The sequence below is a fragment of the Triplophysa rosa genome, linkage group LG24, assembly GCF_024868665.1.
Source record: "Triplophysa rosa linkage group LG24, Trosa_1v2, whole genome shotgun sequence".
Taxonomy (NCBI): domain Eukaryota; kingdom Metazoa; phylum Chordata; class Actinopteri; order Cypriniformes; family Nemacheilidae; genus Triplophysa; species Triplophysa rosa.
The window spans coordinates 13,988,123-14,000,897 of NC_079913.1; the positions used below are offsets into that span (position 1 = coordinate 13,988,123).

Here is a 12,775-nt window from a genome sequence, read left to right on the forward strand (position 1 = left end):
TGTCAGCAAAATGTTATTGCTCATAGGTTGCTCTTTCATAGCTCATGGAGTTCTCAGTTGTGTTTTACTGTATTTGAGTTATCATCTTATTTTTAGATGTTTCTCATAAAATTGCTTTGGTGAAAAAAAAAACATTCAAACATTTACTACCTTGCTTTCAGACCTTTATTATGTTTATTCTCTAAGTCTCATAAATATTTGACTTGAGTTCATTTGCATGAATAAATGCACAGTTGTACAGGAGTGAGTGGGTGAATTTTCAGAATAAAATAAAGACCAAAAACTAAAGAACATTTTAATGTGAATTTAGAACTAGAATGGACAACAAGATTTGAGAACCTAGAAACCCAGATAAGAAGGTCACATATTTTCTGTAATATACCTTTTTAGTGTAACGAAAGCAATTCTGAAGTCTCCATATCACAGTCTTTACATCACTTGCAATATTTGTGGTACACACAAGTACCATTCTGTGCATGTTGAATTTTGTCAGCAAAACCAAAAGGAACAAAACTTTTTTTCAAAGTTTTGGCTATCATTTTTGCTTCATTCTACAGTAGTTGCAGTGCTAAACAGCTGCCACTAGTACTAACTCAACATACTTATGGCCCCACAACTGCTTAAAGGCTTACAAGAGCCTCAGTTAGAAAGATTGTGAGGGAATTTTTGGGCGTCAGTTTGGCACAGTCCTAACATAGCACATCGAACTGAGAACACCATTACGCTACAGTGAACCAGAGTGGTGGCACCTTTACGCATTGGGGATGTTTCTCTGTGGCACGGACTTTGAAAACATCAAGTTGGGAAGGAAAAAAAGCATAGTGCTAAGTATGGGAAACTCCTCACGGTAAAACCTGCTGCATTTATGCAAGAGGACGGAGGCTTAGAGTGCAGTCCATCTGCAAAAGAGCAACAATGTAGAGATGGCTCAGAATCATGAATGAGTTGAATGAGTTACTAATGCTATTCACAAACAACTCGGAGCTGATCTAACTAAATTGGAGCTTGAGCAGAAAAAAAATCTAATAACTCCCTAATGTTGAGTGTTGAGATGTGGAGCATTTATTCAAGGAGACTTCCAGGTGTAATTGCTTTCAGTGAAGAAGTAACATTTTGTTTTGATAGTCCACTTTAGATATTTTACAAATTGTTCAGCACAACTTTAAAAACTTCATGTCAACTAATTCTCAATGATTTGCATCTACATGTCAACTAACTCTCATTAGAGTACTAGTAGACTGTTTAAGGTTAGGATTGTGTATACGGTATACGTTGACGTGTTGCAAATCATTGAGAGTTAGTTGACATGAAGTTTTTAAAGGTGTGCTGAACTGGCCGTTTTTATTATATTATACTGTTGTCTGAGGTCTACTTATGACATTCGTGTGGTTTTTACATTCGAAAACATCAAAATCAATAAGTAATAGGCTATTTTCTAATCTGATTTTGAGGCCAGATGGAGAAACGCTCTGTTTTAATGGGCGTGCCGCATTGAAGACTTGGAAGAAAAAAACGCCCACTGCTATGATTGAATAGCAGTTTGTGTAGTAAACTTAATTGGAGCCTTCTGTGAATTTGGTTAGACACGTAATGTTATGTTACACATTATCAGGACATATCAAGCAATCTCTAACAAAGCAATAGTGACGCATAGTACAAATATGTTTTACTCACATAAGATTGCTTCACCATTCCTGTCGCATCCAATGTTGACGGCACACACAGCACTGCTTTTTAATTTTGAGCAGGAACGTACTTAAAAATAAACTTCAACCACGCATTCCTAATATCAGAATCCGAAGGAAGCGACTCACAACCGTGACTCACAACCGTGAGCGTGTTCTTCCACAACCAGGCGCTGCACAATGTTGCATGTTTGTTGCTTGGTCGCTCTAAATAAAAAGAACAGTGAAAGAAGTATTCACTTTTGCACATATGACACGGGGCTATGACACTCTCGAGAGCCCTTTGCTAAAGTGACAGGTTTGCCGGATCTTCACAGAAACAATAAGCAAATAAAGACAAGACAAAAACAAAACTTAAAATGCAAATTGTTTATACTGCATATTTTATAAGACCAAAAATTCTTAAAATCTACGACAGACCATTTATTAAGACCTAAGTGCCGAGGCTTTTTGATCTAAGACCAAACAACATGCATAAAAGCGCTTCTTAATAACAAACATGGCAACACAGCAAAAGAGCACCGTGTGATGTAGCCATCTGAGCATAAACACAACACAGCGCAGTATCAGCAGTTTAGTTTAAACTGAAGGACAAAACAAATCTTTAGCCTAAAAATATGTCGCTATGGTTATCAGTTTGTCAATCATCACAAATGCGGGAGAATGTGCTATGTGTGGCTAAAGTCATTCACGAACCAGTGGGCGGGGCTAGAGAAGTAGTCATTGATATTTTTCTGTGGAGGCGGTGTTCAACCTATCTATGATAGGTGCGTTCCAGGACCTGGCGTTCGCTGAGCCTGGTGTCAATAACAGTTGTAATTTCAGTAACAAGGGCGTTTTCAGGTCTGACACTTACAGGATGTTCGTTTGAATACGATTCCCTCTTATACAACAAAAGCTCGGGTTAAAATTGAGGTCTTAATTCATTGCCCTTCATTGGATTGTATTCAGTCGTCTCTGGTGGGCTATGATGCTTTAATGAAAGTAAAGGGCAATTTTGGCTAATGATTTTAAATGTAGAGCTAATGTCACAGAATAATGGTTATGGATCATTACTCAACATGGTTTGGGTGTAACATACTGTACATCAGAGGGTTAGTGGGTCAGATTGGTAGAACTTTATATTACAGTCCTTTTATACATGTACTGTTCAAACTCTTTACATTTTGCGTAGTTACTAGGTATTAAATGCATGTATTTCTTGAATAAGTACACTAGTAAGTACACTGTAAGTGCACACAGTAAAATATAGTGCAACTGTTATTTCACAAAAAAAAAGGTAAAATCTCTCAAAAACATTTACAGTACTCATGCCTTGTTGTTACAAACCTGTCTAACTATCTCCATTGGTGTACAAAATGAAAGGTTAGAGGCTTATATAATCTTTTGAGTCCTATACAATAAAAACAGGCTTAGAATGACATGAGGTTAAGTAAATAATGACAGAAATGTCTAACCCTGTAGATAATCCTAAAATTAAATAAAAGTATGAGAAAAAACATTATCACATTATAACTATATTATATGATACAATTTGTTTAAAAAAAGTCAAAGATTGGCCAATGTAATCTGTAGCATTGCATTAATGCCAGCAGGTTTGTATCTCTTTTAAAGTGATAGTTCACCCAAAAATACAAATTCTGTCATCATTTACTCACCCTCTTTTTATTTCAAACCTGTATGACTTTCTTCCACAGAACACAAAAGATGATATTTTAAAGAATGTTGTTAACTAGCATCTACATGTTCACTTGCATTGGTTTTGTGTCCATACAATAATAGTAAATGGGGGCCAGTGATTTTCCGTTGCCAACTTTCTTCAAAATACCTTCTTTTGTGTTCTGCAGAAAAAAAGAAAGTCATGAAGGTTTGAAATGACAAGAGGGTGAGTAAACGATGATAGAATTTTCATTTTTGGGTAAACTATCACTTTTAGAGCCATACATTACCACCTTCCGGAACCTTACTGTCTAAATTTCCCAATACAATCTCATGCCAATTTTGCAAGGTGGCTAATATCATGATCGAGGAGGTGAGACACAAGGACAGAGGACCCAAATGCAGACAGCAGGTAAGGGGTTAACATGGACTTTAATAATAAATAACAAAAAGACAAAACAAAACCCACGAGGGAGTAAAACAAGAGAACAAAGGTATCACAGGAACAAAGACTAACTACACTAAACAAGACAAGACTAAAAATAACATTTACCAAAGACTAAACTACACTAACAAGACAAGCACTCACCCACATGAAACAAATGACAGATAACAATGAACCAGCACAGGACAGAGAACAAAGGGGCATTAAATAAGGGATCAAATCAAGAGGTGACAGGTGCGGGACATGAACTAATAATGAGGACTAACGAGGGAACAAGAGGGCAGGAACAATGATGAGACCTGGAGAGTATGGAAGGCAATCAGTGCCAAAATGCCCCTCTCCACATGAAACAAGAGGTTCTGTCATGGTTCTGCCACTAGATCAAGAAAAGCAAGAGAAGATGGGGCAGAACCATGACAGCTAATTTGTATACAAATTCATGCCTCATAAAACAGTTATGTTTTCCTATGAGATTATGTTGGCTTTCCCTTCTAATCTGGTTTCTTAAAGAAAAAAAAATAAGAGGAGAACGTCTTACTTTTAACTCTCAGTGCCTGTATATTTCAGCTTGAAAAAGGGCTAGTCTGTGTTTTTGTGTCTGTGTGCGCATGGGTTAGCTTGTGTCTATGTACCGTATGTGCTTGCTCCAGTCTAAAGTTGTGCAGTATTTATGAATATGAAACCATATAGCTGAATAGAACATGACAGTCCCCTTTGGGACATCTTATACATGTATAACAAATTCATCAGGTTTATAAAACTCACAGTCATTAAACGTAAGTGCATATCTTTTGAGGGAAGTAAAGTATTACTTTTAAAACCGCTAGGCCAAAAAGAGATTGCTGTCATTTTCTTTTTGAAAATAGACAGACCAAATAATTTGAAAGGTTTTGCTACAGTCACTGATTATTTTGGTTCGGTCCCAAAATCTTTGCTGTCTACTTTGGCATTATTTTAAGATATGATAGGCATGCTCATGATTCAAATATACAATAAAAAATATAAATATATATATATATATATATATAAATTAGGTTATGTTTCTCCTTTTGACCATTTTTTTCTAACTTTTTTTCTCAGGTACGATGTTGACTCCAAGAGCACCAACCTCTCAAAACACGTAAGAAAGTTCTTGTCATCCCGTTGACTTCTTGTAGATCCTTATAAAGCATAGGGCACATCATATACACTCATCCCACAGTAAAACCATTTCACACGGCTTGTAATCAGGAAGTCTGTTTATATGAGAATAAAGAAGCAAAAGTGGGTTAACAGATGTATGTAATTAGAGCCGCTCTCAGAGAGCGAGTGGCATGATTGAAGCACCGTTTTGGTGCTGAGGCGAGCCCCTGAGGTGTCATCTCACACACTGATGATGGCTTTGGGAGTAGAAGATGCAAATTGACTGCAGTGGTCCCATCTGTGCACGCCATGGGACGGTGTGTAATTATTCATTTGACTCCACAGAACGACTTAATCTCGCTTGCTTTTACTGTCTATCATCATCAATCAATCAATGAATTCCATCCATCCATCTAGCTAGTTATCTCTTGTGTTAGGGATAGCTTCCAGATGTTGTTAACTTCTTTCGATCATTTATCATCACATTTAGAACAACATGAACGTCCTACTCTTGTATTTTCTTGATCAGGTTTTCATCAAAACATGTCACATTAGAAGTTACATGCAACATTTTTATTGTTTCTTCACAAAATGTAGCTGAAGTAATTGCAATGTAAAAGCTCTTCTTCTCCAGAACATTTTGCTGCACTATAAGGTTCCTTTTCTGTTCTTACTTCTTACTTATTGATTCATTTATACAGTAGTGGCCATATGTGATGCCCAAAGTAAAAAGTAATAAAAAAATCGTTTTTACTACAGCAGTCATTCGCATAGCCTTAGTATTATATATCAAATATATTTAAATAAAGAGCAAATATAGATTTTTGGGCACTACTATATGTGATAACTTAAAAAAAGTTACACAAAAAAATAAGAAAACGGTTATCATATGACATCAGACTATAATTGGAGTCTAATTGTATTCTGTATACAATCATACAGTATGTAATACTTATAATATAAGAGTATAAAAGCAAAAGATATTTTAAATTCTTAGAATTTACACTGTAAGTCTAACCAGGTAGTAGATTCAGTATTCATTCAACATTCATAGTGTCGTGTCGGAGACCGTAGGCGTCCATCAATGTGGAACAGTGGAACTGCATTACACCATTCACTAATCCAGCGTGTTCTTGTCGCTCAACATCACCATTGATCTAAACCTCCACACAATCCTCTGGAAACCTGCCGTCTCCAAGCAAAGCTCCCATGGCATCCATGCCGATTGTTTCTCCTGCAGTGACACTCGCTGTGAACAGACACACAAAAAGAGTAATTGAAAACACCCGCAGTCAGTGTCTCCAGTGGGGATGCCAGATCCATCCCTAAAAATTACCCCCTCCAAACGATCTAACAAATCATAGAAAGTGCCCCCGAGTGCTTTACTCACCCAGAAATCAATATTGCCCTCTTCTCTCCTGACTTGGAAAGACAAACCCAGGTCGTCCACCCCTGAGGGTATAGCTCAATACTCCATAAAACCATTACAGGATGTGTTGACATGTGAGGAACGGCTACACTTCGGGCATCAGGTGAAAATTAAGAGAAGGAGGCCACAGGGAGCAAACCATACATGCAGAAGAAAAGAGAAATAAATAAGGAGTTCAGAAATGGAGACCTTCAAAATCATTTTTTTTTATTTTAGAGCTTCAAGAGAATAGAGACAGATCATTTGTATTCATCAATTGAGTCGCCAGCAGTAATTACAGGAACGGTAGGGCAAGTGCTCATAGGGAGGTGTCTGGGTGTCAATGATAATGTTTCATGAATATATCTGGAAAATCTAAATCCAAATTAGGGGCTGACTTGAGTCTTCGGAATCAAAAAAGTATTTTTTTCATATACTGGATCTAATGCTCTCTTTTATACCCAGGGCATTGACTAAAATGATAAACATCTAGGCCCGGTTTCACAGACAAGGCTTAGCGTAAACCAGGACAATGCCTTTGATGAATTAGGATATTTACGTTGCTTGTATAAAAATGCATTATTAAAAAACATTACAGCAGGTATGCATCTCGAGACAAAACAATGTCACTGAAATATTTTAGGATGTGTCAGGGCAAGATATTTACAGTTAAGAAAACTCAAACATTAATTTTAGTCTGGGATTTGCCTTAATCCTTATCTGTGAAACCGGGCACTAATGTCTAAAACATTACATACTACAACGTACAACTTCATACCTACCTTGTCTGTTATCCAACATCTGCTGTTCTTACACACTAAAAACAAAATGTGTAACAAATTGTATACATTTTCACCAAAAATAGAATACAGTTTAATTGGACACATCTGTTTACATTTACACATTGTACACTGTCATCATACCAGCTATCATCCAGAAGCTTCAATATAAAGCACTCTTTCTAAGGCAAAGCTTGTTCATTTTAGACACATAATTATTTTTCTCTCGATCATGCTATCTCCACCTTTTATAAATCTGTCCTTATCACTGCACTTTACTCCATTGATCCATACTTAGTTTTATTCATACAAAACAAAGCAGGCTACATAATTCAGATCTATTATTATTTCAGTCACAGACACAAACAGTATTACATACCCTTTAGAAACCTGTTCAGTAGCGCAGAAACCACCAACATCTGCTAAGAACATAATCTGAATTGTATAAGACTGATGTTGTGCTCCGTGTTAGATACTGTATCCCGTGTGGGCAGTTTTAGCCCTTGGAGCACAGTGGAATTTATTATACTGCCAAAGTATAAACATGGTTGTCCTACTGTATTTACCTAGTATGTACAGGGATTGGAAAAAATCATGTGAACAGTAAGGAAAATAGTTGATATGTCTTTCGTCTTATCTTTTTAATAAGGTGTTGGAGACCATTTGCATGCCTTTAACACAGCTTCAAACCATGTTGTACCATTCGTCTATTAAAATATCTTAGAGTTGCTTTAGAGAGATTGAAGCAAGGAACTTGCTCCTCGCTCTTCTCATAACTGTAAAGAAATATAGCAACCTACAACATCAGATTTTTTTACAGTAGCCCACACAATTAATATTAACTCCAATAACAATAAGTGTTCATATTTTTTTCTCTAACCCCTGTACAGTACATGTTGACAGTGCCACACGAATGTGGACAACCTCTTTCAAATCGCTAGTCAAATCCTTAACAAATCTCAATGCTACAGTAGTGCATTCAGTGATATAGAATTGTGTGCTCCTAAGTTTGTGGCAATGGTTTGGGGACAAAAAAAATCTGCTTCAGCATGTCAATGCCCTGTGCACAAAGCACGGTCTATAAAGCAATGATTTACTGAGTCTGGTGGGGAAGAACTTTACTGGCCTACACAAAGCCCAGACCTAAACGCCTTGGGGATGAATCAGAAGGCAGACTGTAAGCCAGGCCCCAACATCAGTGCCTGACCTCACTGATGTTCTTGTGTGTGAAAGGGGGAAAATCCTTGCAGCCATGTTTCAACATTTAGTGTGAATGCTTCCTAGAAGATTACAACCTCTTATAGTAACAAAAGGGAAGACCAATGATTCGACCAATATAATGCTCTTTGGGTGGGCTTTTTTGGTTTTCCTATACATTTGGCCATGTAGCGCAATTTCCATCAACATATAGTATTTGTAATTACTAACTCTAAGTAGAAGGAACTCTTGCACACTATAAACAGATTATGCTATCTATTTACTATCTATTATATATTATTATAGATCTATCTAGTGAAACAACTTGTAGTGACCTTTTATCTTGCCGTGTAGTAAAATGCCACATACCCCCCTTTTCTCTGTCTCATTTCAGGATTTTCTGGGCCAGGCCGTCTGCACATTGGGGGAGATGGTGGGATCGCTAGGCAGTCGTCTGGAGAAGCCTCTTGGGTAAGAATCATTACATTTGATTTATTTTTCATCCTATCTGTGACAGGCTTTATTCCCACTTCTGTGTCTATCACACAACAACCCAATCTCAGGTTTACGGATACGTTTACACTTCAACCCCAAGGTCATGGGTTCGAACCCAGGGATTGCACATAGAGCTGAAGATCTTTGCCCGAACCCGACGGACCCGACGTGACCCGACGGGTTCGGTCGGGTTCGGGCTAAATTTCTATCATTTTACACGGGCTCGGGCCGGGCTCGGGCTTGCGCGGTAAATGAGCGGTCATGTGATGCGTTCCGATTAGCGCGACAAAGATGCAAAAGTGGATGCTGAGGGTTGCAACACATTCTCACTCCCGACTCGTCACATATTTATGCTCGGTCAGCGCCCTTCGGCGTCACTTTTGAACGCGCAGGGTACTCCTTTGACGTCGTTTTTCGACGTGAAGGGCACGCGAATTTCACCGTCATTATGAAAATGTATATTAGATATAATTTGCAATGATGATGTTTCGGGGTTTAATTTAAGTTTAATGGCCAGGATAATTGCATTTACATGACACTATTCAGACAGTTTGAGCAAGTAATGTTTATTGAATGTTTAAAACAGTTTATTTATCATAATATAAAACACATAATACAAGCAGCCACAATGTCATTCAAAAATACAGATATTCCAAGGGTACCAACGCGAAACGATCGATTTGTATGAGGAACAGATGCGAAAGCGATCACCGTCCGCCGTAAATCTCAAATCCAGTGAAGAACGACGTTCAAAATTAGCTGCCAGAGGAAGTTACATCAGCTTCGATGCCATTGGCTTTCCCGTGGCTCATGTCCGATCGCGTCATTTCGTTGGCTTTGAACGTGAAACGGTATTGGCTCCCGCAACCGACTGCATCTACCTGTTCCGGTTTATCTTTTGAATGGGAGCCTCAGCCGAGTTCATGTATTCACGGACACACACGGCATCTCCATTGTAATGTTATCGTAAGGCTTTGGTGCAAAAAGGTATGCGAAACAAGTTGTTTGTTTAATTTTGTAATGCTTTTGGTCAGTTTGTGTAATAAATACCTGTGACTGTACTTTTATTCGCGTGTTGTGTTTTATATGGCTGAGAAGTGGTTAGGGTTAGGTTTAGGGTGAGGTTGGGGTTAGGTGCTACAAAATATTAAAACTATAAATAATTATGAAATGCTAAGAATTGCACGCATCTCGGTCTGGAGCATTTAGAAAACAGCAACGCAGTTCCCTGTTCGTCGAAAAACAACGCCAAAGGGGTACTCTGCGCGTTCAAATGTGACGCCGCAGGGCGCTGACCGAGCGTAAATATGTGACGAGTCGGGAGTGAGAACGGGTTAGCTGAGGAGGTGAAATGGAGGCTTGCCTCTGGCGATTACGTTTTGGTTGCACCAGCAACTAAAGCAAAGTCTGAGGTGTGGAAAAGTTTTGACCATGTGCATAATGAGAATAATGAGCCAGTGGGTTATGTGAGATGTTACGATGTTACAGAGGACTTATTTATTTCTTTGTTCCAACATCCAAGTGGCCTATAGCCTACGTTAGTCATTAATAAATTATGTTAAAACATGTATAAATGACTCATTCTTGACAAAAAGCTGTGTGCGTGCACACATTTGAATAGCCTAATGTCGGGCTGTAAACGGGTTCGGGCTTTTAGAAAGCTGTCAATCAAAATGTACTTGTCGGGCTCGGGCCGAATTCTGTCGGGCTCGGGCACTGTCGGGCCTAACTTTTAAAGCCCGATTACAGCTCTAATTGCACATACGTAGAAACAATTGTATAGTATAATGCAATGTAAGTCGCTTTGGATAAAAGCGTCTTCCAACTGCATAAATGTAAATGTCAACGATGTACAAAAAAACAGGAACGTTTTCCATTAAATTTTGTAAAAGTTTACATACAAACAGACACCAATGCTGTTAAAAATTATTGACATTCACACAGTTTTTCTGCCATTGTTGTTTTGAGTGTACTAGGGCTGTGCAATATATCGAAATTATCGAAACATCGCACATGTGCATATCGCAATATGCATATCGCGATGGTTTGTGATAAATGAGCCATTTAATTCTTCGGAAAGTTATGTATGGTCAAAGTTTTAGGTCGATGCGGATAGTATAGTATCTATCTGGCACGCGGATGTTAGTTGGGATATGTGTGCGTGTGCATGATAGCGTGCGCGTTCTGGCGCAAGTCAATCAACAATCCGCGGTGCGAAGCTAAATTTGTTTTATTTATTTTTGTTTATTTACAAAATGTCAGATTTGTTTAATGCAACAGTAAAACATGGCTGTTCATTTTCAGAAGTTGTAGTGATGCTTTCTTTTTCCTAAAATAATGTGAAATATATGTTGGTTATATAATTTCTTTAATATATTTTAATACAATTTAAATTGATTTTAGAAAAAGAAATATCGTATTGCATATCGAATATCGCATTATTTAGCATGCTATCGCATTTTTCCTCAATATCGCACAGCCCTAGAGTGTACTGATGCATGCCTATAGACTGAACACATACATATGATGTCACATTTTTTACAAATTCTTGCAGGGTAATTGATAACTGTATCATTTTCAAAAACTAGCACTTTATAAAACGTTTTCAAGAATTTGCATTTTCAGGCCCCCAATATGTCGCTATCGTAACATAAATAAATATTTTTGGGGGTTAAAAATTTGCCGTGTTCCCTAAACTTCAGATTGGTCGACCTTGAACGATTCAGTGACCATTTGATACATACTGCAAACAAAAATGGCATGAGCTGGCTGACATAAAAAAATCCCACCTGGCACTAGACAACATGCATAATGGCCACAATTTTTTCTGTACATTCGCAAATGTAGTGTAAACCAAAGTGAAACTTAAAAAGTGTCTTCCTAAGTTTGTAGCTCTATGCCAAAATGTGTAATGTGTAAAGTAGGCCAAACTTGTTATAGTGCTTGTAAATAGTTAAACGGATACTTCACCCAAAAATAATTCTGTCATCATTTACTCACCTTCAAGTTGTTCCAAATCTGTATAAATGTCTTTGTTCTGATGAACACAGAGAAAGATATTTGGAAGACTGCTTATAACCAAACAGAGCTTGCCCCCCATTGACTCCCATAGTAGGAAAAATGACTTTATCATTGTTTTTGATCTGTTGAAAACAAAAGACATTTTGAAGAATATAGGACAGCAAACAGTTCTGGGGCACTTTTGACCACCATTGTAATTTTTCCTACTATGAGAGTCAATGCGGGGCAAAATCTGTCTGGTTATACTGTAAGCATTCTTCCAAATTCTGGACTTAATGACTACAGGCCTGTTGCTTTAACATCTGTGGTCATGAAGTCATTTGAGAGACTTGTACTGGCCCACCTGAAGGACATCACCAGACCACTTCTTGATCCCCTCCAGTTTGCTTACCGAGCAAACAGGTCTGTGGACGATGCAGTAAACATGGGACTGCATTACATCCTACAACACCTAGACAGACCAGGGACTTACGTCAGGATCCTGTTTGTAGACTTCAGCTCGGCCTTCAACACCATAATCCCAGACCTCCTCCTGCCCAAGCTTACCCAGCTCTCTGTGCCAACCTCTACCTGTCAGTGGATTATTAACTTCCTGTCGAACAGGCAGCAGCTAGTGAGGTTGGGAAAATTTAAATCCAGCACATGTACCATCAGCACCGGAGCTCCTCAAGGATGTGTTCTTTCTCCACTGCTATTTTCACTCTACACAAACGAATGCACCTCTACAGACCCTTCTGTCAAACTCCTGAAGTTTGCAGATGACACCACAGTCATTGGCCTTATTCAAGACGGTGATGAATCTGCCTACAGAAAGGAGGTTGCTCAGCTGGCTGCCTGGTGTAGTCAAAACAACCTAGAGCTGAATGCATTCAAGACAGTGGAGATGATAGTGGATTTCAGAAGGAACCCTCCATCACTTCCTCCCCTCACCATCCTGGACAGCACTGTGGATACTGTGGAGTCA

At 38.4% G+C, this 12,775-nt stretch overlaps 1 protein-coding gene across 1 annotated transcript in view; it reads left to right on the plus strand.

Moving 5' to 3' along the window:
* Positions 1-12,775, plus strand: part of LOC130547499 (copine-8) — a 146,820-nt gene that overhangs the window by 45,545 nt on the left and 88,500 nt on the right. The window contains exons 4-5 of the mRNA XM_057323463.1: positions 4,870-4,909; positions 8,690-8,766. Coding sequence (XP_057179446.1) covers positions 4,870-4,909; positions 8,690-8,766 — 117 coding nt within the window. The remainder of the gene's footprint in view (positions 1-4,869; positions 4,910-8,689; positions 8,767-12,775) is intronic.